A 25,819-nucleotide genomic window follows, 5' to 3' on the forward strand; every position below is an offset into this window, starting at 1 on the left:
TCGGGTAATGTCAGATCGTGATGCCAGTACCTTTGAGGAGGGACTCTTGTTTGCAGGAGTGAAATAATTGAGACCAATCCACATAGTTCAGGATAAACTGAAGGTACACAGTTTACTCAGCTCCTGAGAAATTTACTAAACAGTTCACACTTTTCAAGTTTGCTGTTGACTGCAACATCTGCATAGACTTGCTGGAAACACACATTAGAGGCATTGATTTCTCAACTCTCTTTCTCTCTCTGTTAGGGGAGATACGACTGCAAGTTTAAGTTATCTGGGGTTGATTCAGATAGTTGTTGGTAGAGATTTTGGAGGGGCTAGGTGCAGGGTTGTCTGTACTCTCGGTCTGTCTGCTGGCTATGCAGGGACAGGTTTAACTCACACTTGAGAAGTACACTTTTCATCCAGCTTCCGCGGTATCTGCCCTGACTTTGGTTCCTTCCAACAGGGTGGAAAAAAACTCCATTCCCACTCTGAGCACTGTCGGCTCACTACTCCTTCCCGCTCCTGGTTTCCAAAGCTTTCCTCCAACTCCTGACCACTGGTAGCTGTGTGAGGTGAGGCAGCTCCTCTTGCCGCTGCCTCTCTCTACCTCCTCCTCTGACTAACTCCTCCACTTCTTGTTGTTTCCCGCTCTTTTTCCCCTCTGCTGACTCCCCTCCTTCTCCGCCCAGCTCACTTTCCCAGGCTTGACTCCACTCCTCCAATCAGGAAATTAATAACAAGCAGCCAATCAGGAGGGCTGTTGCTGAGCAGACTAACTTTAGCCCAACATTTAGGTAAAGAGTGTCTTTCTCCTAAAGAATGCCTCCTATGTCCAGCTAAGGGCTCATAGCAAGGATTCTAGGACTTATTAACCCAATTGACTAGCCTGTAGTACACTCCGGGTCACTACACTTCCATTTCATTAGGTTTTCTTTTCTTTGGGGACTGGAAAATAGCACAGTCTGCAACATTATTTTCCCATCTGAAAAATGGAATCCTGATGGAATGGAAGCGAACAGAAGCTTTTGTGTGTTTTTAAAACCCCATTAAAATCAATTGGTTAAAAAAATGGATCCAGTCTTTTCAGCAACCTAACTGAATGTTAGCTTTGCTTTTAGCTGTTGCACTTTGTATCCTTGAATCTCAAAAGTGACTTCAAAATACTCTTTTGTTGATCAATTACTTATCTTGTTTAATTATTTATTTGACCTGCAGTCATTTATAAGTATCTTTAAAGTTCAACCTCCAAGTAAATAGAGTGAACCAGCAACACAAATGGAGGTGATATCTATAATATTAGTCACGGCCGTCGTTTTCTATTTTGTACATTATTTGAATACCTGGATGAATAATAGGGATAAAAAGTTTCCTCCGGGACCCAGGAATCTGCCGCTGATTGGAAATCTGCATGTTGTGCTCTTTAAGGGACTTCATCCAACTTTAATGGAGGTGAGTGATGGTCTACTGTGTCCCATACATTTATATAGCTTAGTATTAGTATACAATTACGGTAATAGGGTGAGAAGAGCTTTTGTTTAAAGGGTCTCCCAACAACATGCTGTCCTTCTGCTCTGCTAGAACCCCCAGTGAACACCTTTTGGAAAGTGCTCAAATTCACTTATGTGCCACTGTAAGAGAAGGGAAGTATTCCACAGTTGATATCCATGAGTCTAATTTAAACTATAAGGCTAATCGCACACATAAGTATGAAAGGTCATAATTTCCTGACCACTCTAGCTCAGCAGAGCAAAACGTGCCCAAACAGTATAAAATTATTGCTGCTCAGCGAGATCTCCACCATCCAACTATAACACATTAATATAGAGCTTCCCATTTTCCCCTCCGGTCCTCAGGGATCCCTCCCCCACTTAATGACACAGTGTTACACAAACCAGTAAAATAACCCTAAACATATTAAAAAACTAAAATAGAAGAACTGCAGGGCTATACCTTGTTACAGGAAGACCGCTAATGCTGCAAGCTGCCTCCAAAACAAGCATATGAGTTTTTCCTAAAAAAAATGCACTGATGTTGAATCCTTTTCCCCTGCTGCGAGAACATAATTGTAGGACATAATTAAACATATCTATGTTCTCTAATAACTGTTGTATGTCTTTTTAAAGCTGTCAAAGACCTATGGTCCAGTGTTCAGCATTCAGATGGGCACGAAGAAGATGGTGGTGTTAGCTGGATATGATGCTATCAAAGATGCCTTGATAAACCAGGCAGAGGACTTTGAAGAACGAGCTAGAATCCCGATATTCGAGAAGATGGATAAAGGAATGGGTAATGTGTGTAGATTGTATGGGTTTCTTTTAATCATCAAAATCTGATGTCTACCTGCCTCACTCCAGGTCTATCCTTTTCTCATGGAGACAACTGGAAGTTCATGAGAAGATTCACCATCTCCACCCTAAGAGACTTTGGAATGGGCAAGACCAGCCTAGAAGAGAAGATAGCTGAGGAATCTTTACATCTCATACAGCAAATTAAAGCCTTTAAAGGTTTGTGGTAGAGAAGCTATATGCGTTAGGTATGTAAGAAGACATTGTGCCAGAAATCTACTGGACATTGATGAAGGTAAATCCCCCTGAAAAGTCTGTCTCTACATGGTTATCTTTTTTTTTCAGAAGATTTTGGCTCTGGCTCATAATTCCCAGTCATTGTTACAAGATTAAAAGGCCTGCCATTGACTTGCAGGAATGCTGACTTCCAATAGGTGATGTTGTAGAGGCATTGTTCCATCCTCTCATTTGCATATTTTCCGGAGGAGCATGGATGGCCTCAAAAATCTTCTCATAGCTTCTAGGTGCTCTCCCTAAGCAGAAACTATACCCTTCCTGACCCTTGTTTAAGCTGAAACTTTCATAGTAACTCCAGGAAAAACTTCTTTATGAGGAGCATTGAATTTTTGAACAGTAACACAAAATAATTGGGTCTACTGGATATCAAAAAAGGAATGAGGGGTATTGTTTTTGGGAATTAATTACCCTTTTTCTAATAGCAGTCCAGAAAGAAATTATACTAGCAGCTCAATAGTTATAATACCCTGTTAGGGGGAGACAGAGTCTGTACAGCCAATCCGGAAAATGAACTCCAATTCTCCAATCTCACGCAACTTCCAAAACAGATATGAATGGCAACAGAACAGCTCCGGTGCATAACACAGATGTTTATTCCATCTTCTAAAATGGTTCAAGCGACGATTCAACCATCTAATGGTCTTTATCAAGCATGAATCAAGATTTGTTGCACCAGGATGACGGAAGATCAGAATTTGGCATAAACAGTATGCATGATAAAGACGATTAGATGGTTGAAACGTCGCTTGAACCATTTTAGAAGATGGAATAAACATCTGTATTATGCACCGGAGCTGTTCTGCTGCCGTTCATATGCGTTTTGGAAGTTGTCTAATCCCAGTAAGATAACCTCTATTTACTTTAGATATATATTATGCTGAGTCTAGTGATTAACATTCAACAATGGCCAGGTCTAGAACTCTTAATGTATTTGTTTTAGGAGGATGTACATATTTTATAACCTAAATTTCTATATTTACAGGGGAGCCATTTATTACCACCATGGTGATATACTCCGCAGTTGCCAATATCATTGTCTCCATGTTACTTGGGAATCGTATGGATTATGATGATCCGGAGTTTAAGAGGCTCTTGGAGTTGGTTAATGAAAACATTATACTCCTGGGACAAAGAATGGTTTTAGTTAGGTTACTTTTTTTCATATTCATTGTATACTTCTTTTAATAAACTATATACCATTGGCCTCATAGATTTTATAGCTTGATGCACAGGATCTCCATGCCTATGGATGCTTTTGCCGGGAAATGTTGACTAGCCCTGAATGTTTGGGTTGGATTACAGTCTGTGGTGGGGAAGTAGGTGTAGAAACCAAACAGTCTGGTTAGCAAGAACAACAGTTAGAGGTAGTGGAGTAATAAGTGAAAACCCAGGTTTTGTTTGTAAGTTTGGAAACCTATACTGAATGAACATTTTATTGGAAGCCCTTTGGAGCTTCATCATGGCGTAGATTCTACTAGGTTTTATAATTGTTCTGCACTAACATTGGCCCATGTGGACAATAAGCTTCCTGTAATGACCACAAATTAGAAGGAGGTACTGACATGTTCTGAGCAGTTGACAGAAGGGTTTATCAATTTATGCTGTTTATGCCAAATTCTGATCTTTCGTCATCATGGTGCAACAAGTCTTGATTCTTCTGACCAGGCAATATTTTTTCACTGCTCAATGTGCCAATTTTTGGTCTCTTTTACCCAGTGGAGTCTTTCAGTTTTTCCTAGACAGCAATGGCACTGCAACTGTTTGTCTGATGTTATAGCCCATCTGTTGCTAATTAATAGCGAGTTGTGCATTTGAGTACCATAGTTGAAGCACCAGAATTGTATTCAGCTGCAATTTGCTTGATTGTGCATTGTCTGTTCATCAAAACGATTCTTAACATCCATCTCTGACCCCTTACATTGATTAGTTTTTCAGCCCACAAGATCCCCTCTCCTTGGATGTTTTCATTGATCACACCTAATTATCTCTTAAAAGAATGTTTCCACTACACCAGGGACCAGTGCCAGCATGCATTAAAGCCCTCTAGCTGACATCCCGCATTGAGCACAGCAATCTTAGGCTTGTGTGCAGCTGCTGGCCCATAGAAACCCATTTCATGAAGCTGAACACAGCTCTTGTTCTGTGAGTTTTTGTGAACTACATGAGATTACATGCTTGATTATATGCATCTCTTTGAATGCTTGTGGTTGAAACATTGGAACTTCGGAGAAATCCACATACTTTTAACCATACAATGTATTATAGACAGACAGCATGAGATTGGTGTTATGTACAGCAGTTAACACTTTCATGTATGGCTTCCTTCATAAATATTTTTGTTCTTTCTATCATTCCAGGTTTATAATGTTCATCCGATCTTGGGAATCTTACCAGGAAGCCACAGAAAGTTCCAGAAGAACATTGAGGAACTACGTTCATTTATTCAATGTACATTTCTGAAGCGTCTTAGAGACTTGGACATGAATGATCAGCGAGGCTTCATTGATGCATTCCTTGTCAGACAGAACATGGTACGTCATTTGTTTTGCATAGGACTGATGATAGCCCAGTCATTATACTCTTCACTGACAGAGATGCCATATTATGCAGCATACGAGGGAGACAAGTATAAGAGGAGGGTTTTACTTACATGGGTTTTCAATCTATGAAGAGGTCAGTAAAAGATGAATTTCACATTTGAGAAGATAGAGAATATGTTAGTGGGTCAAATGTTATGGCAGCCATTTAGGGAGCTTCTTTGGAAGTCCCACAAAAATACAGCAGTTTGGAGTTGTGGTTTCATGATTCTCTACCAAAGACTGACAGGCATCCAGTACAGAAGGCGGAAACATTTTTTTTTTTTTTTACAATTTTTTGCCTTCTTTATCACTACACACTGAAAGATCACTGCATTAGGAACAACTACTCAATAATGGGTTGGTCCTCCTTTTTGGGTGATCACGGCTTTCAGACATCGGGGAACAGATTTCACAAGGTGGCGGGAATCATCCATACTCAACTCAACCCATGCCCACTACAGCAGGTCCATCACTTGGTGCACATTTTGCAGATAAGTGGGAACAGCTCTCTAGCATATCCCAAACATGTTCAATGAGCTAACAGTCTGGTGAGTTTGGGGGCCAAGGCAGTGTAGAGAATTCATTTTCATGTTCCTCCAACAACTCACTAGTGATCCGTGCTTGATGACACATAGCATTATCCTATTGAAAGATAACACTGGGGTCTTGGGAGTCTTACTGAAGAAATGGGTGCAGGTGGTCAGCGAACAGGTTCCTGTAAAACTCACCATTCAAAGACTGGGGTATGATGACCAACGGTCCTAGGCCATGCCAGGAAAATGCTCTTCAGACCTGTTGAACCTCAATGATGTACACATGGGATACAGCTTTATACTGTTTATGCTAATTGCAGACCCGGCCTTCCATATATATCAGCAGAAAATGGGACATGTCAATCCGCACAACCTTCTTCCATGTGTCCAAGCTCCATTGATGTCTTTCCTGGGCCTATGTTTGAGTCATTGAGTTTTTAAATGAATAAATACATAGTTTTTATTAGTTTAAGAATTTTTCCCTACCTGATGTCAGATAAGGTGGCTGAGATTCAGATGAGGAGCACTTAAAGTTTTGCTTTTTCAAACTTTCCTTCTTAGAATCCTGACAGTTCCTTTCACAATAAATATCAAAATGTAATAACTTAGAAACATATTTGATGTTCTCTTATATATTTTTTTTAACAAAACTGTTTGTAAAACAATATTTTGGTGTATTTTAGGAGAAGGAAAATCCCCAGTCCTATTTCCACAATGAAAACCTGACTTGTTTGATAAGATCTCTGTTAAATGCAGGGATAGAGACCACGTCCACCACTCTACGCTGGTGTCTACTGATAATGATTAAATATCCGCATTATCAAGGTAATTCCATTATGATACTATTAGTGTATACTTTTGTGCAATAGGTCATATACATTGGAACCCTTTTGAGACAATTGCTCTAAATGGTAGTAAAAAATGGTCTTCTGGAGGGGTGTCCCTCTAAAAAAAATGAGAAAATATATTGGATCTTGAAGAGCTGAAAATCCATCAACAGAACTTTAATTGGGAATTAATGTATTCATTCATGGGATTATCAAGCAAGTTGTTGCTGATGGTAGAGCTGGTAAAATGCCCATCATCACCATTTTACGATCTGTCAAAACATTTATGGGCAATTGGCAAACCTGATTATTAGATACTGTAAAGCCCCATTTACGCACAATGATTATCGTTTGAATAAAGGAACGACTGAGCGAATAAACAACTGTTTTAAATAGAAATGCATAGCATTTAAATGTGCAGATAATCATCTAAAATCCTCTGCATTTCTCTCATTAGCTCAAGTAAACTCTGTATGTTGTTTGCTCAGGTGGGCGTGTGTTTACGTGAGCAATTTCTTGCCAGCAACTTTTTAATTAGTGTGAAGAAAACCCATTATCTTCTATGGGCATAAGTAAACAAGCAGTCATTGTGTTTATGCAAGGAGATTTTGTTGCAAAGATAAGAGAAGTTGTATCCTAAAGAGGAGGATATATAAAAAAAAGAGGTTGCTAGACTAAACATAGTAACGTAGTATGTTAGTCCAAAAAAAGACGTATATACCTTTTCAGCTTATTTTCCCCCAAATGATGATCCGGAGGAAGGAAAAGAAACTCCAATGAAGTAGAAGCCAATTTTCTTCAATTAAGGGAAAAAAATTTCTTCCTGATTCCAATCTGGCAATTAGAATAATCCGTCGGTCACCCTTTCTTCTAAAGACATGTATAACCTGTAATATTGTAATACACAGGAAGGGCGTCCAGGCCCCTCTTGAACTCTTTTATTGAGCTTGTCAGCACCACATTCTCAGGCAGTGACTTTCATAGTTTCACTGCTCTTACAATAAAGAACCTCCTTCTATGTTGGAGTAGAAACCTTTCATCCTCTAGACGTAGAGGGCACCCCCTTGCTACAGTCAATGTTCCGGGTATAAATAGATGATGGGAGAGATTTCTGTATTGTGCCCTAAAATATTTATACATAGTTGTTAGATCGCCCCTTAGCTGCCTTTTTTCTAATCAAAATAACTTCTTACTCCAGTTAAGCTTACAGTTTACTAAAATCCCCAAGTCCTTTTCCATATCAGTGTTCCCCATTAGTTTCCCATGTAGAGTGTAATGGTGACATGGATTTCCATGCCCATGTGCAGAACCGCACATTTATCAGTGTTAAGTCTCATTTACCACTTTTCTGCCCAAGCCACCAACCCTTTTACTGTGCAATCCTTCTACCAGGTCATTAATAAATACATTTAAAAGAATAGGGCACAATACTGCCCCCTGTGGTACCCCACTAGTAACAGTGACCCAATCAGTGCACCATAAATAACCACCCTCTGCTTTCTATCATTGAGCTAGTTACTTACCCACTTACACACATTCTCACCCAGACTAAGCATTCCAATTTTATATACCAATCTTTTATGCGGCACAATTTCAAAAGCTCTAGAAAAGTCAAGATGTACAAGATCCAGTAACTCTTCCTGGTCAAGTATAGAACTTACCTCCTCATAGAAGTGTAGCATCCGAGCAGGGGCGCGCCAAAGTGAAAAAGAACACTGGGAAGAAAGATGGTTGGCACGGGTGCCTCTGCAATCTCTCCCAGCAATGGCGGCAAGGTGCGTGGCGTGGTTGCCCCACAGCGGCACAAAGGGTTTTTCTAATTTATAGTTTCTAATCGTGGTTTGTCATGTGATGCCAGCACTTCATCCAGAACTCCAATAGTTAATGGCAAAATAACATGAGTCCTGGTAGCTTGGATTTAGTAAACTGGAAGTGCACAGTTTTACTTCAGCTTGTTTTGTAATGTAACAATAAGAACAATGGCAGTCTTGTATTAATTAGCAGAGATATTACTTTGAAGCAGAATCAATGTTAATACACAGTTGAGTTCAATATGGCACAATTTAACCTTCAACGCTTTCTCTCGTTATTTCAATCTAGAGGTTACTCAGTAGAATTCTGACAGTCCTAGTTATCTGTTAGGCTTACTGGAAGATTATAATGCAGTTAAGGAAGCGGACTTTCAGATAAGCCTCTTTACTTTCCCTGGCTTTGATTTTACCGAGTTTGTGTAGCTCACTGTTTTAGTGGAACAGGTCACAAACTTTTTCCTCCATACTGCTGCTGATGAAGAAGCTGGATAATCTTAGCTTCCTCACTCAAGAACGCAATATCTCTGCTCTTACTGTAGAACTCCTCCTGCACATCCTCCTCCTCTGACTGCCTCCTCCTGACTATTCTCTCCAACTCCTTCTCCTCTTGTCTAAAGGTCCCTTTAGACAGGATGAATATCTGGCAAATGATGCTTGACACTCGTCCCCGCACATGCTAGCTCCCGTGCTGTTGCATGGAAGCTAGTGTTGTTAGCTCACAGCAGGGAGGCTGGAGCTGAACGGCCGCTACTTACACTGAACATTTGCAGCACAATTAATGGATGGTGAGCTGATCACTCATCGTGCAGTGTAAATAGCGTCCATTCAGTATTGAACGGCCGCTATGTTAAGTCAATGGAGAGGCTCGGGAGAGAGCGAGGAGAGAAATTTCCTTCAGCTGCCCTGCCCCCCTGCTGGCTGCTCTGATACTAGCTCTCGTGTGACAGCATTGTTTGCCCGACATTCATCCTGTCTACAGGGACCCTAACTCCCCTAATTTCTATCTACACCTCCCCCTAACATCCTGTCTCACTCTGATCTTTTCTTGCTCTGGACTATCACACCATCGCCCTCCACCAATCAGTGATAGCATGATAAGCAGCCAATAAGCAGCCAGCTGTTGCCATGCAGTTTAGCTGAAGCTTGAGAAGAAAAGGAAGAACAGAAGGTGCTGTAGGTTGGAGAAACCCTACATCTCCTAGCAGCCCATAGCTAAGTGTTACAAGACAAATGATTGTTACTATTCTGGAGGACCCTCTGGCCAGTACAGAAGCTGATTAGAAGATAAAAGAGGTTATATCCTAAAGAGGGGGATATATAAAAAAAGGCTGTTTGACTAAGTTTGAGGAAATTTGGGGAAGATGGTCTGATATATATAATGGATAGTTCCTATAGAGTTCTGATTGCATGGAGGTATTGTAGAAAAGTTGATGAGATCCAGAAAGAATGAGGGAGAGAGGTGAGAAGATGGAGAAGAGTTAGGTATTTTTTTTTATTTGTATGTGTCTAAAATGTATTTTGTTTGTTGGGAATGGGGGAGATTAGGAGTTCTTTAAATTATAGCTATCTGATTAATTGTTATGTTTGGGTGGAGTAATTATCTGTTTTAGGTATATTGTGCCTATTTATGTATAAATATGTAGAAATTAAGGGTTAATTGCATTCAAAAACATGGATTCAATAAAAAATATTGTAATATAAGATGCATTTCTGCGGATTACCTGTCGGTCAGTAGCAATTTAATTTAATGTTTTTTTTCTCAGAAAAAGTGCAGGAAGAGATTTCAAAAGTAATTGGATCGGCTCAACCCAGATATAACCATCGTCTACAAATGCCCTTTACTAACGCAGTGATACATGAGACCCAGAGATTCATAGACATTGCACCGATGAGTTTGCCACATGAAACTGCGAGAGATACTAACTTTAGAGGCTACCATCTTCCAAAAGTAAGTGGACCATCTATTAACCCTTAAAGGGGTTGTCCAGCCATAGCAAGTGTATGTATATACTTTTGTTTGGCCATTACAATGCACTTTGTAATATACAATGTGCATTGTAAATGAGCCAAACAGAAGATATATACTTACCAAGAAGAGTGCCCCACCCCTATGCTTACCTTTCTGTTGTCCCTGGTTATGACAAATTTCTTTCTTCTGTCTTCTTGTCGGACGGGGACGCACTTCAGTGTCCTTGCACATGCACAGTAGGACCTGCCGGCTCAGGAAGGCATGTAACTTTTTCTACAACACTTCTGCCCTATTCAGCAATTTCTGATTGGTTGTTTGAGTTGGCTGTTTCACCAAACAACCAATCAGCTTGCTGGCATTGCTGACTAGGGCAGAAGTGTTGTGTAAAACGTTAATATGCCTCAGGACACTGCAGGGAGGGGAGAAGTGAAGGAGTGTCTCAGCGGAGGGTGAGTGTTACTTGTTTTGGGGGTGATATGACATTCCACTTGCTGGGGAGGTGGGGGGTTGTGCTGTCACATTACACCAGTGGGGGTGAGAGGGTTAGTGGGTGCTGTCACAACATTACATGGGGGGGGAGGGGCGTTTTCTGTTACATTACAGTAGCTGGGGGGGGGGTGGTGGATGTGGGGGGCGTTGTTGTCACATAATAGTAGCTGGAGGGGGGGGGCTGTCACATTATAGTAGGTGGGGGGGCTGTAACATTACACTAGCGGTGGCGGGTGCTGTCACATAGTAGCTGGGGGGGCTGTGACATTATAGGAGCTTGGGGGCGTTGTAACATTATACTAGCGGTGGGGGGTACTGTCACATTATAGTAGTGGGGGGGACAGGGGGTGCTGGGACATTATATTAGCTGGGGGGGGCTGTGACATTTCACTAGCAGTGGGGGTGGGTGGGGTGCTGTCACATTATAGGAGCTGGGGGGTAGTAACATTAAACTAGTGGTGGTGGGGTGCTCTCATATTATAGTAGTGGGGGGGGGCAGGGGGTGCTGTCACATTATAGTAGCTGGGAGGGCTGTGACATTACACTAGCGGTGGGGGTGTGGGGGGTGCTGTCACATTTTAGTAGTGTGTGGGGACTGTAACATTATACTAGCGGTGGGGGGTGCTGTCACATTATAGTAGCGGTGGGGGGGGTGCTGTCACATAGTAGTGGGGGGCAGGGGGTGCTGTCACATTGTAGTGGGGGGGGAAGGGGGTGCTGTCACATTATAGTAGCTCGGGGGGCTGTAACATTACACTAGCGGTGGGGGAGGGTACTGTCACATTATAATAGCGGGTGGGGGGCTGTAACATTACACCAGTGGTGGGTAGGATGGGAGAGGGGGGGGTTTTGTCATATTATAGTAGCAGGGGGGTGGAGGGTGGGGGGCGGGTGCTGTAACATTACACCAGCCGGTGGGGTAGGAGAGGGGGGGGTTGATGTCACAATATACTAGAGCGGGGGTTCTGTAACATAATACTACTGGGGGGCGTGCTGTAACATTACACTAGCGGGGGCATGCTGTAACATTGCACTAGCCGGGGGGTAGGAAAGGGGGGGGGGGTGTTGCTGTCACAATATGCTAGAGCGGGGGGTACTGTAACATTACACTAGCGGGGGGGGTGCTGTCACATCATACTAGCAGGGGGATGCAGTCACTGTACAATAGGGGGGTTCTGTCACATTATAGTAGTGGGGGCAGGGGGTGCTGTAACATTACACTAACGCGGGGGGGGGGTGGAAAGGGGGGATTGGGGTACTGCCAAATTAGTACTAGGGGCGAGGGGCACGGTCACATTCCACTTGCTCACAACTAGTCGCCGCAGGGGTTGCTGACAACTAGTCGCCGCCGGGGGTCAGGGTGTTGACGACTAGTCACCACCAGGGTGCTGACATCTTGTTGCCGCCGGGGGTCGAGGTGCTGACGACTAGTTGCCGCTGGGGTCCGGGTGTTGACAATTAGTCGAGGTTGGGATGCTGACAACTAGTCACTGCCGGGGGTCGGGGTGCTGACACCTAGTCGCCACCGGGGTCGGGGTGCTGACAACTAGTCGCCGCCGGGGGTCGGGGTGCTGACAACTAGTCGCCACCAGGGGTCGGGGTGCTGAAAACTAGTCGCCACCGGGGGTCGGGGTGCTGACAACTAGTCGCCACCGGGGGTCGGGGTGCTGACAACTAGTCGCCACCGAGGGTCGGGGTGCTGACAACTAGTCACCGCAGGGGGTCGGGATGCTGACAACTAGTAAAAAAAAAAAAAATTTTTTTACCCTGTGTGGCCGGACAACCCCTTTAATGACCAGGCCAAATTTTGGAAATCTGACGTGTCAATTTAACATAGAATAACTGTTCAAAGGTTTTGCATGCCCGAGTAATTCTGACAATGTTTTTTTGCCATATATTGCACTTCATTTAGGTGGTAAAAATAGAGCGATAGAATTTATATATTTTTATTAACCCCTTCCCTCACCGGGCGTAAGTGTACGTCCTAGCAGGGAGGTACTTCGCGCAACAGGATGTACATTTACACCCTGGGAATAGCGCAAGATCAGAAGAGATCCCAAGCTATCAGGCAGCAGGAGTCGGCTGTCACAATAGCTGTCCCCCCTCTGCAACAGCGGGGTTACATCGATACAGCAACCCCTGCTGTTAAACCCATTCCGTGCTGTGATCTATGTAGATTGCGGCATGTAAAGGGTTCACAGAGGGATGAATAAATAAATTTACTCCCTAAAAAGAATCCCCCACCGGCATTCCCTAAACCAAAGATAAAATTAATAATGCAAAACAGTGTGATTTTTCTGAAAACAGGGTGGTTACAGAGGCCTGGTTGGGATAGGCACATAGGGCAGTAATAGCGGGTATCCCTCCTCCTCCCATGCTTTCTGCAAACTAGACACTTTTTTGGAGGGTATCTATCGACTCCGGTGACAGGGACAGGGCATAAAAAATGGCGCTGTGTGAGCCTTCACACCTCCTCAGACTGTAATGCTGAGGTACACTGGTCTCAAATATAAGACGCTCAACGACCTGCTTTGTACATAACATGGGCATTATAGGTAGTAATCTGAATAAAGTAGATTGCTACTAGAGATGAGCGAGCGTACTCGCTAAGGCAAACTACTCGAGTGAGTAGTGCCTTATGCGAATACCTGCCCGCTCATCTCAAAAGATTCAGGTGCCGACGGGGGAGAGCTGTGAGTTGTGCGAGTGAGCAGGGGGGAGCAAGTGGGAAGAGAGTGAGAGAGATATTCTCCCCCGTTCCTCCCCACTCTCCCCCGCTGCTCCCCGCTGACATCCGAATCTTTTGAGACAAGCGGGCAGGTACTCGCATAAGGCACTACTCGCTCGAGTAGTTTGCCTTAGCAAGAACGCTCGCTTATCTCTAATTGCTACCTTTTCTGTAGCAGGCCCTGGTCTTACGCTTCACCAGGTATGGCTGAAGCACCAGGTCAGAGAGGTCTACATCCCCCCTAAATGTTTTATAGTCTGTGACGCAGACAGGCTTTCTTTGTTCTGTGGTAGCCCCCCTCTCCCTTATTCAGACTGCACTGTCTGCATGCATGGTGGAGAGCACATAGACCTCCTTTTTATCGTGCCATTTCACTGGGAGCAGTCGGCTACTTGCGAGTGTGTATGACTCCACCTTTCCACTCGCCTGGACACCAGCGGTTGTTTCAATCCCACTCTGTTCTTCCTTAGTGTTCCGCAGGCCCCTGTGTTTGCATCATATAGGGCTTTATATAATTGGATACTCGTATAATAATGGTCTGTATAGACATGGTACTCTTTGTGCAGGAATGGGGACATTATTTCTCATACAATTTTTTTATTTGTGCCTATGTTCTCTAAACAAATTGGGAGATCAAGTTGGCGGTCCCTGCCTTCATAAATAAAGTAATCGCAGGTGTAGCCAGTAGCGCTCTCGCATACAGTGTATAGTATTACGCCATACCTGGCATGTTTAGAGGGGATAAACTGCCGAAAAGGAAAGACGGCCCTTGAAACTCATCATCATCAAACAGGTTTTTATCGTCTGTATATCAATTTTTAAAGGACTCTTAGAGAAGGGAGATCAGTTTATTCAATCAGTCATGGGCAGGCTAATCTCTTGGTGGGACTTCGGAATTATCTGCTAAATATAAGAAACGCTGCCGACTTTCATAGCGGGCTCGGGGCATAACTGATGCAAACACAGGGGTGACATGCACAGCACTGGTAGACCAGTACGAGCAGATTGAAGATTTTTTTTAACTAAACCCATTAACAAAATTATTCCTCCAATTTTCTATTTTTATTTGTGGGATACTTGTGCGGATCCATTGTCTGGAATTCACAGGTGGGGTGCTCTGCACTAAACTGTCCAGCATAGATGTTTGTCAGCTAGACAAATAAGTCCAAGACCTAGCCATTGATGATCAAATAAAAAAAAATCAATTTGTCGCAACAAATGGCGGGATTTGGGGGGAAAATAAATCACTAGAACCCCACATTGCGGGAGGCATCGTAGTACTTGGGTCTGATGACTCTAGAGCTGCTGCAACCTCCATGGAGCTAGAGGTAGAAGCCGAGTCATAACTGCACAAATTTGCCTCCGACACAGTTTCAGTTTTGCTAGAACTGCTGGAACAAAGCAGTCTGTAGGCCGGCTCGGCAATGTTCCTTCTGCGTGACATTTTAGTACAAACTTTTTTTTTCAAAAATGAAAAAAAAAAAAAAAGAAAACTAAGCAGCGGTTACCATAATAATGGAATGATGTCTGCACAGCGTTACACTCCACCAAACAGAAAAAAAAATTAGCAAGACAAAAATTACAGGTGCGGTCTTCACCCACACTTGGGTTGCCTCAGAAAAATTGCACACCCAGATTCTAACATGGCCTGGCATGCACAACGCTGAGGCACCTCAAGAAAAGAAAAACGTTCTCCTTCTAAAGGCCCATTTAGGCAGAGCGATGATCGCTCAAAGATGTCTCAAACGACAGTTTGAGTGGCAGCTTTGAGCAATCATTTTGCATAAACTATTAAAGGGGTTGTCCCGTGGCAGCAAGTGGGTCTATACACTTCTGTATGGCCATATTAATGCACTTTGTAATGTACATTGTGCATTAATTATGAGCCATACAGAAGTTATAAAAAGTTTTTTACTTACCTGCTCCGTTGCTAGCGTCCTCGTTCCCATGGAGCCGACTAATTTTCGCCCTCCGATGGCCAAATTAGCCGCGCTTGCGCAGTCCGGGTCTTCTGCTCTCTTCAATGGAGCCGCTCGTGCAGAATGCCGTCTCCGTGTAGCTCCGCCCCGTCACGTGCCGATTCCAGCCAATCAGGAGGCTGGAATCGGCAATGGACCGCACAGAAGAGCTGCGGTCCACGGAGGAAGAGGATCCCGGCGGCCATCTTCACCGGTAAGTATAGAAGTCACCGGAGCGCGGGGATTCAGGTAAGCGCTCCGGTAAGCTTTCTTTAGGTCCCTGCATCGGGGTTGTCTCGCGCCGACCGGGAGGGGGTTGAAAAAAAAAAAAAAACGTTTCGGCGCGGGACAACCCCTTTGAGTAGCTACTTAAGAGCAATTAAGTGTGCAAATGAAGCCTTAGCTGAAAGCAGTTAGTAGCCCAGGGCTCTTATCTGCTTTCAGTTCCTTTGTTCTCCAGCTGGAAACAATGCTATCAGCACTCCCCGTAGAGAACTCATGATAAGGCTGAATGACGATTTTTAGGCTGGCCTGAATTTACCGATCAGCTAGTAGTGCACGAAAAGTGCACGATGGCTGTGCGTTTAGACACAATGATGATCTCTCAAACGATCAATTTTAAGCGATTCTAAGCGATTTTTGAGTGATCATCGCTTTGTGTAAATGGGCCTTAACTTTCACTCTCTAATTCTGCACAGTACAAGAAGAACGTGTTCTGCCCTTCCTCCCAGAAAATGCTCTGTGTGGGGAGAGAAGAATACGGCACTAGTCCTGTGCTTTATTCCCAGAATAAATACCCTGCATGGCTGTGATAGGATTATCACAGCCATCTATGTCTCCAGGGGCCAAAGAGAATGATAGATTCTATGTACAAAGCTGTATTTGGCAGCTCTGCACATAGGTTTAGTGCACCTGCCCCGGCATTATTTTTGGGAAAGTCAGGGAGGGTGAAGGGGGTACATGTCGGCAGAGGACATCAGGGAACATTCCATCTCCATTCCTTTTTTTTTTAACTTTGCGCTAGGTTGCTATTATCGCTGATAATAGCGATTTTGTGCCTGGGTACTGCAAACTGCATCCACCCAATGTTTACTCTCTGCTCTCTGCTGCCTTTGGTAGCAGAGAGCAGAGAATTTTCAAATTTCACAAACTTCTATCTGCTAATGCGCATGCCCGCACCATTTTGCCAGCGGGCGCAGGCATAGCGCATGGAGATGGGACGTCGGGAACAAAGACGTCGGCAGGGGACTGCAGCAGACTTCAAGTAAGCCATTTCAGCCCGCAAAGAGTTCGAATTACTATGGGGAGCTGAAACGCTCACCCTTCATGCTCCGCCATGTACTTTTATTCAGTCGCTGATATCTGTTAACCCCTTAGGCCTCCTTCCCACGAACGGATTTCCGCCGCGTAATTCGCGGCGAAAATCCGCTGCGTTGCCCGCAGCTATTAGGTTCTATTGAACCTAATAGCACAATGCTCACGATGCGTAATTCCACCGCGGAATTACGCACCGCGATTTCTCCCGTCCTCACCCGCAGCATGCTCTATTTTCTGCGGGTGAGGACGGGCTGTACGCACTGACGGCTTCCATTGCAGTCAATGGAAGCCGTCCGTTCACGCTATCTCCCGCTGTAACCAGCGGGAGATAGCGTGAAAAAACGCTTTCCCGCCCACCGCCGCGCGTCATATGACGCCATATGACGCGGCCGGCCGCGTCACGTGACACGGCCGGCCGTGCACGTGACACGGCCGGTGACGCGGCGTCGGTGGGCGGTGACGGGCGGTGACGCGGCGGCGGTGGGCGGGGAAGCGATTTCACGCTATCTCCCGCAGGTAAGTATAGGGGCTCTGGGGGGCGCCGTGACGGGCTTCACTGCGTAATATTACGCGGCGGACCCCGTCACGCTCGTGGGAAGGAGGCCTTAGTGACGAAGCCTGTTTGCGCCTTAGTGACGGAGCCAAATTTTGAAAATCTGACATGTGTCACTTAACATAGCATAACTCCGTAAAGGCTTTACATATCCAAGTGATTCTGACAGCGTTTTTTTCGTCACTTGTTGTACTTCATATAGGTGGAAAAAAAAATAGACTGATAGAATTTATGAATATTTATTAAAAGTGCCAATATTGGGAAAAGTTTGAAAAAATTGTCATTTTTTTCACATTTTCAACTGTAATTACGCAAATATGTGCAAACATACTGTACAAATTTTTGCTAAGGTATATATTTCCATCAGTTTACTTTATTCTGAATGCACATTTGAAAAACTTTCTTGTTTTTTTTAACAATTTAGTAGATGTACAAATTTAACATTACTTTTCAGCATTTTGAGGAACGCTTTGTTTTCCTGCACCAAACCAAGATTGGAAAGGCTTATGAGTGTCAGAATAATAGATACCCCAACAAATGACCCTAATTTAAAAACTACACCCCTTAATGTATGCACTGAGGGGTCATAAGTATTTTGAACCCACAGTTTTTTTTCAGGAGTTAATGCAATTTTTGAAAATATGTCATTTTAACAACATATTTTTTTTTCTATAGTGCACATGAAGGAGTGACACCCCATAATGGACACCCCTGTTTGTCCTGTTTTCAGAAATATACCCATTGTGGCCCTAATATTATGCTTGTATGCACAATGGGGCCCTAAATGAAAGGAGTAGTCGGTGGCTATTGGAGCAGAAATTTTCTTTGAAGGCCTTTTAGGCCCCATTGCACACTTGTAGAGTTTTTTGAGCGGCCAAAACCATAGAAAACCCCCACAAATTTTGAAGACTAGACCCCTTAACTAATTGATCTAGGGGTGTACTGACCATTTTGATCCCACAGTTTTTGAATGAATTCAAGCAAAGCAGAAGGAAAAAAATGTGATTTTCATTTTTTTTTGGCAATTCTGTCATTTTAAAAACAGCTTTTTTTCTTCAGCACACACATGAATGAAGACTTGCACCCCAAAATGGATACCCCTGTTTCTCCCGTGTTCAGAGACATACCCATTGTGGCCCTAATCGTATGTTTGGATGCACGAAGGGACCCAAAATCAAAGGAGTAGTCGGTGGCTTTACGAACAGAAATTTTGCTGGAAGGCCTTTTATGCCCCATTGCCCACTTGTAGAGCTTTTGAGTGACCAAAACCATAGAAAACCCACAAAATGACCCCATTTTGAAAACTAGACCCCTTAACGAATTGATATAGGGGTGTACTGACCATTTTGACCCCACAGTTTTTGAATGAATTCAAGCAAAGCAAAAGGAAAAAATTATGAGTTTTGTTTTTTGGCAATTCTGTCATTTTAAAAACAGCTTTTTTTGTACAGCACACACGTGAATGAAGACTTACACCCAAAAATAGATACCCCTGTTTCCCCCGTGTTCAGAAATACACCCATTGTGGCCCCAATCTTATGTCTGGATGCACAATGGGGCCCAAAAAGAAAGGAGTAATCGGTGGCTTTCAGAACAGACATTGTGCATGAAGGTGATTTAGGCCCCATTGCCCACTTGTAGAGCCCTTGAGCGACCAAAACCGTAGAGAACCCCCACAAATGACCCCATTTTGAAAACTAGACCCCTTAACAAATTTATCTAGGGGTGTACTGCGTATTTTGACTGCACAGTATTTGAATGAATCTAAGCAAAGCAGAAGGATAAAATTGTGATTTTCGTTTTTTGGCAATTCTGTCAATTTAAAAACAGTCTTTTTTGTACAGTGTACATAGGAATGAAGACTTTCACCCCAAAATGGATATCCCCCGTTTGTCCCGTGTTCAGAAACATACCCATTGTGGCCCTAATCTACTTACAGGACACATGGCTAGGCCTATAATGCAGGGAACACACGTTGGATTTCAGGGCACAATTGAATAAATTCCAGGCCCCATTACTCACTTACTTGTGCGGGAAAAAAAAAATTGACTCCCTAAAAATCCCCCCCCCCCCCCCCCCCGCACACACACATTCCGCGCCATTTTTGGCATTCCCTCAAATCTTAGATAAAAGTAATAATGTGAACTGTGTGTTTTTTTTTTTTTCGAAGACATGGGTAATTAGGGCGGCCTGGTTGGGATGGGTACATCGGGCAATAAAACCGGGTACCCACCCTCCTCTCATGCTTTTTGTGGGGTACATCTGACCTCAGTGCCAAGGATGGGGTGTAAGGCTGGGTTCACACTGGAAGGATTTGCCGTGGAAATTCCGTCTGGAATTTCGCTGCGGCAAATCCGCCTGCGGCCGCTAATCCTGGGCTTAGCTAGCCATGTGGATAAGATTTCTCAGAAATCTCATCCACATAGGACGGCAAAACCGTCCCGCTTCTTTCTCTGTGTCCGGGCTCTCCTCTATGGAAGCACCGGCCGCAGCGGAGAAGCAAGCGGCCAGGCCGCTTCAAATCTCGGGGCTAAGTGCCGCACGTTTTGAAGCAGCGGATTCCCGGCAGAAATCTTGCGGTTCTACACTTGGGCCAGACCGCGAGATTTCCGCCCGAAATCTGCCCAATGTGAGCCCAGCCTGAAAAGTGGCGCTGAGTCTCTTTTGCAGAGGTGCGGCGGTCTCACACAGAAGGCACTCAACAAGCTGCTCCTGGAACTGCAAGAAGGCGAGCGTTCCCGGAGCTTCTTGTAAATTACGGATTACAGGTAGCGATCTGAATAACGCCAGGTTCACATGGCCGTAAGTGGAATCTGCTTGCGGAGGCCCGCAGCGGATCCCAGCTGTGAGCCCTGCCATGGCGCTGCATACGGACACCTAATGTACTGCGCATAACTGCGCACTCACACAGGCAGTCATGCACAGTACATTTTTTTTTTGTTTGCATTTCCCGCACCGTCGCTTAGCGATGACGCGGGTACCCGCAGCCCGTACACAATGTAGTTGCGTATGGGCTGCCGGTATATCCACGACCATGGAGCACAATAGGCTCTATGCTGCGGATATCTGCGGTAAAATAGAACCTGCTGTGTTCTCTTTTCTGCAAATGAATTACGCAATTCCAACCCACTAATGTGAGGGGAATTGTGTAATCCAATGCGATTGATCTGCGTATTACCGCGGATCAGACACTAGCGGAATCCGTAATTCCTATCCTGTCATGTGAGACCGGCCTAAGGTAGATTGCTACCTTTTTATCACGTGACCAGGGACCACACAACGCTCCAGGCTCTCGGCGACCGGTGGTTGCCAGGAGCAAGGAGACTTTAGGTTTCCTGGGCTCCCCGCCTCCTGCGCATGTGTCCAGCATTTTGGCGGCGGTTGCATGCACAGAATGTAGGGAAGGTCCATGGAAGAGGAACCCGTTCTGTCAGGGTTCAAATACGGAGGCCTCCATTAAAAAGGTTCATCTCTTCTCACCGATCGCATTGGTGAGGGGAGATGAAACCAACTTTTTTTTAACTTTTACGTGATCGCCATTATCCATTGGATAACAGTGAACACGTGATCAGGAACCGCTCACCACGGCCTCCCGTGCAATCTCCAGGCTCTTGGCTACGTTTTGTAGCCAAGAGCAGGGAGATTTTAAATTATCCTGGCAATCCACGGCTTTTGCGCATGCGCCTGTCGCTTTGGCGACGGCCGCGTGCGCAGAAGCAGTGGTAAGGTCCGGGGATAAATCAGGGGGCCTTAGGTACGTAATTTCATCCTCCCTCATGGATATGATCTGTGAGGGAAGATGAAATGTAAGCGTTTGAAACTTTTTTTTTTACTTTTTCAAGCTTTTTTTTTTTTTTTTTTTTACTTTTTTACACTTTAAATGATCACTGTTATCCATTGGATAACAGTGATCATGTCTCTGGTGACATCCCTCTGCTCCTGGCTACACATGGCAGCTAGGAGCAGAGAGATTTTAAATTTCCTGGGTCCTGGGCCCCTCTGTGCACGCGCCTGATGATTGACATCGGGCGCGCATGCGCAGAACAGGACTCAGGTCCCGGAAGACCGAGACACTGCTGAGGTCCGGGGGTGAGTATTTTCACCTCCCCTCATGGATCCGATCCATGAGAGGAAGTGAAATTAACTTTATTTTTACTTTTTTAAAAACTTTTTTGCAATCGCCGCTATCCACTGGATAGTGGCGATCGCGGGCCCGGGGACCACTCTCCGCGGCCCCCAGGGGCATCTCCTGGTTCACGGCTAACTTCAGAAGCTGGGAGCCAGGAGATTTAAAATTCACCCGGGTTTTCAGTCTTCTGCGCATGCGCGTGATGTTATTCGTCTAGCGCGCATGTGCAGAAGAGCCGCGCCGGGTCCCGGAGGACGCCTTCACAGCGGCAGACATCGGGGAAGCCAGGTGAGTACTTTCAGCTGCCCTGATGGATCCGATCTATCAGGGCAGCTGAATCTTTAACTTTTTAAACTTTTTTTTTTTACTTTATTGCGATCGGCGCTATCCATTCGCCGATCGCAATGCTGGGGGGGGGACTGTCCACAGCCCGGGATGACAGCTCCATGCTGCCGGCTACCTGCGGGCACCGACAGCATGGAGCTGTCACGTCCAGAGCCTGAGGGGCATTAATCCTAAAAGGATGCATAATTCTACGTCCTCTAGGATTAAAGCCCACTCAGGCAGGACGTAGTTTCCCGATGGGGCCGTCACTAAGGGGTTAAATATCGGCAATCAAAAGATTGAGGACTGCAAACCATGGCCCTCAGAGTGTGCTCCAGACTCCCCCTTACCTGCAGTAGGTGATAGTCTAGAGCTGTGACAGACCCCACAGTGAGGTCCATCAATTGATGGCAGTGTGGAATAAAGCCGAGCTAGTGAGGCATGTCAAAAAGCATTTTAGCGGTCACAAAGGGGTTAGGCTGGAGCATCATAAATGATCAAGTCAAAAGTAAACTGTTTTACAGTAAGATCTACCGATCACTGGTTTCAATAATCCTTAACCCTTTCCAATCCAATTTGTATCCTGCTTTTCCTAGGGGGCTTACTCTTTTTCTGCTGTTATAAAACGGTGCTATCTGCTGGCTAAAGCCAGTACTGCATGAAGTGACACGTTGGATAGCCTCAGACAGTAGAGAGGCTGGCAATATACAGTAAGAGAACCCAGATGGATGTCTTCCACCATCAGGGCTGTATAGCCTTAAATTATAATGTCTTTAGACGTAAGACAGTGGATTGGAAGGGGTTAAAGGTTTTCAGTCACAAATAAAAGATTTTTAGTCATCATTCAAAGCTGACCAGGTTCAAAACTGGATAAAAAGCAACAGACAAAAGGCACCTTTACACGTGACGATATCGCCTGTATTCGCTTGAAACTGCTTACCTGTTGGAGTTACTGAATGTTTTAACGAACCCTGTTTACGGTTATTGGTGATGGTCAGCCAGAACCTGGGACAGCTGTTGGACGCTAATGTGTCTAACAATCACCTCCTGTAAAGATACCCTTAGAATTGAGTGAGGAAGAAGGTAGGAACCTTGAAAGAGACTCATATAAAGATATTACCCACACTACAGTTCTTTCTTTCTAAGAATCTGTTGGACTCATTGGGTGTGAATTATTTTTCATTGGATCTACCATCTAAAATATGATGTAAGTAAAAACATTCCATAGTTAGATAGTCATAGATGTTTGATGGCTCCCTAAGGCGCATATACAGTAGGTTCTGCAATCCTTTATGAGGGTAGCTATATAGGCCTAACAATACGGCAGATGTACACTAAAGATTCTACCAATTTTACGATTGGGAAGGACTTATTATTAGTTGAATAGTATGACTTACATGAGATAATAGTCATTGCCAGCAACATTACATGTATGAAAGATCTCCAATTCTTCTCTTTAGCCATCTTTGTTCTTGCGTCTTCCTTCCCTGATTCGGAGTCTTTAGAGTTTGAAAGTGCATATTTGGTCCCTCATTGACCTATTGTTACTGTAGAAAATCTGGATATGGAAAGTCTATCTATCCTTGAGGTTACCATCTAAATATAAATAAAAAAATCTATAGTCTAAGAGCTATATATCGCTCATGCCCATTATGCCTTTTTTGTAGGGTACACACACAATTCCACTGTTGACAACCGTTCTACGTGACAAGAAACGATTTAAAGCTCCTGATGAATTTGACCCGAGTAATTTCCTTAACTCAGAGGGGCAGTTTATGAAGAATGAAGCCTTCATGGTATTTTCAGCAGGTATCAATGTCATACATTTCCTTAGTTGTTGGCACAAATAGGTGTCAATACTGATATGGAAATCTGGTGGTTAGCAGATGTAGGATTCACATAGTAAGGACCAGATGTTTCATGGGAAACCTAACTATCAAAGGGTTTTATCACAATTGACTCTTATCAGCTATCAATAGTCTTATCAGTGCCAAGACCCACACAACTGCCAAGAAAGGGGATCCCGTCTCATCATCTTCTTACTGGGGGACTTCTGGAGAAAGCCAACTGCTTGTACTGAATTTTGGCTGCAGAATATTCTGCATGGCAAACTTACATTTATTTCTCATGCCATCTCATATCTATCCAGCTGTTTATCTACAGTATCTATCTATTACAAAAACCTGCATAATTTCTGTAGTTTTTATACTATTATTTTTGCACTTACTTTTACCCTATTTTGCAGGCCGTAGGATATGCCCAGGAGAAAATTTGGCAAGAATGGAGCTTTTTATTTTTTTTACCAGCCTCTTACAGAATTTCACATTCCGCCTACCTCCTGGGGTCAGTGAGGTGAATCTAACCTCACGTGTTGGACTTACTTTGGCTCCACTTCCTCAAAAAGTTTGTGCTGTTCCACGAATCCAAGAAGATGGATAAAAGTACTGTATAGAACAAGCATGTGAGAGACTCTATGAGAATAACATAATCTATAGAAGGGGTGCACTGCTCCGTAATCTGTAATGTAGAGTCTTGACACAAAATATGGTATCGGGTAGACAATATAATCTATGCAATGTTAAAGGATAAAGACACCTGAATTTTTTTTTACTGTTTATATGTTTCCTAATTGCAAAATAAAAACAATATAGTCCGTATATTATATTCTTTAATAAGATTTCCTATGGTTTTATGCTATAGAATCTGTAATTCCTTCACACAGCTGGTTGTCCTGCTGTTTCTGAAATAGATCAGATTACACTTTGCTCCTAGCTTTGTCCTTCTTTTTCTCTCTGCTCTAACCCTCCCATCTCTCAGTGTTAGAGATACAGATGTAAAAGCGCTAAAGTGAATGTTTTTGACACACTTAGTTTATTTGAATTTACTTTGTATTGTAATGGCTGTATTACACAAATAGTATTGGAGCCTTCATTGTGATGTACATCTGTATAAATATATATTAGTGCTGTTATAACTGTTGTATCAGGAAGCGGGAGAAGGTTACACACTACAGATCAGCGTCTGAAGAGGAATGAAAGCATCCAAGTCTTCAGGAAAGGCAGATCACACATGCTAAATTAAATCAGACTGTAGATAGTGGATGTCTACAATGGTTGGGTGTGAACCACACACAATGTATCTTTGTACAGAGAGAGATAAAACAACACACAGCAGATTTAGAGAGAGGGAGAATCACACACTCCTCAATATCAATGTCTTGGGCAGCATCATAAACCCCCTAGTTTCAGACTTTTCTCATGTGGATATGTTGTAAGCGGTCGCAGGTGGTGATGGTGCAACATAGGTTCATGGTTTATTTTATTAAAAAAAACCTTAACTAAACTAACTGGTGACAAGGGCTTTGGCTCCATAGGATGACACGAGTACTTTTAAAGTGAAAAAAAGTTACGAGTGATATAATGCCCACTCGTAACCTATATTTCTGTATTCCAGACCATGCAGGTTAAATGCACCATAGGTGCTGGAGTACATCTCTTCTCCTTCCTCAAGGTGACAAGGCACTTGGATACCATAATTACTATCAACCATACTTCTATTGCTGCACAATCATAATTACACTCTCTATTACCTTAGGTTTGTGCATATCACCCTCCTGGCCTAATGCACCACAGATGCCAGAGTACGTCACAAAATTTCAGAGTTCCTCATCACTGCAGCCTGACACACACCATAGGTGCGCATGCATATCTCAAGTAGACTTTGTTTCATCTGCATCTATCGTAATATCATATTGGCGTGTAGCGTTGCGATTCCCCCCTTTTCCTTCATCACATCATGCTTTACACATTGCATTAATGAACATCATATAACTCTCTTTGTATAAAGCTCATATAATTGCCATTCTATCAACCTCTCAATTAATGGCCGCCCCAGCATAACTACAACCTCATCGAGGAGACACTCCCACAGTCCATGAATGTCCATCACTGTCAGTGTCCCTATAGTGTGTGCACACTGTCGCATTGGGCCGGTCTTATATCTCCTGCAGCCGTCATCATTTATAAGTCCATGGTG

At 43.9% G+C, this 25,819-nt stretch overlaps 1 protein-coding gene across 1 annotated transcript; it reads left to right on the forward strand.

Moving 5' to 3' along the window:
• The first annotated feature begins 1,260 nt into the window (after positions 1 to 1,260).
• On the forward strand, positions 1,261 to 24,336 carry LOC136620592 (cytochrome P450 2K4-like). The gene is made up of 9 exons (XM_066595460.1): positions 1,261 to 1,434; positions 2,109 to 2,271; positions 2,340 to 2,489; positions 3,550 to 3,710; positions 4,925 to 5,098; positions 6,363 to 6,504; positions 10,081 to 10,265; positions 23,452 to 23,593; positions 24,030 to 24,336. The coding sequence occupies exons 1-9, from the start codon at positions 1,261 to 1,263 to the stop codon at positions 24,221 to 24,223; spliced, it is 1,485 nt and encodes a 494-aa protein (XP_066451557.1). The 3' UTR covers positions 24,224 to 24,336.
• The last annotated feature ends 1,483 nt before the right edge of the window (positions 24,337 to 25,819 follow it).

Source organism: Eleutherodactylus coqui, chromosome 1 (assembly GCF_035609145.1).
Source record: "Eleutherodactylus coqui strain aEleCoq1 chromosome 1, aEleCoq1.hap1, whole genome shotgun sequence".
NCBI classification, from domain to species: Eukaryota; Metazoa; Chordata; class Amphibia; order Anura; family Eleutherodactylidae; genus Eleutherodactylus; species Eleutherodactylus coqui.

Excerpts from the sequence above, each read along its gene's own strand:
- LOC136620592 (XM_066595460.1), top strand. The coding sequence starts at position 1,261 with ATGGAGGTGATATCTATAATATTAGTCACGGCCGTCGTTTTCTATTTT. Across the intron at positions 1,435-2,108 it reads TTCATCCAACTTTAATGGAG|CTGTCAAAGACCTATGGTCC; the intron begins GTGAGTGATGGT and ends GTCTTTTTAAAG. Across the intron at positions 5,099-6,362 it reads TCCTTGTCAGACAGAACATG|GAGAAGGAAAATCCCCAGTC; the intron begins GTACGTCATTTG and ends GGTGTATTTTAG.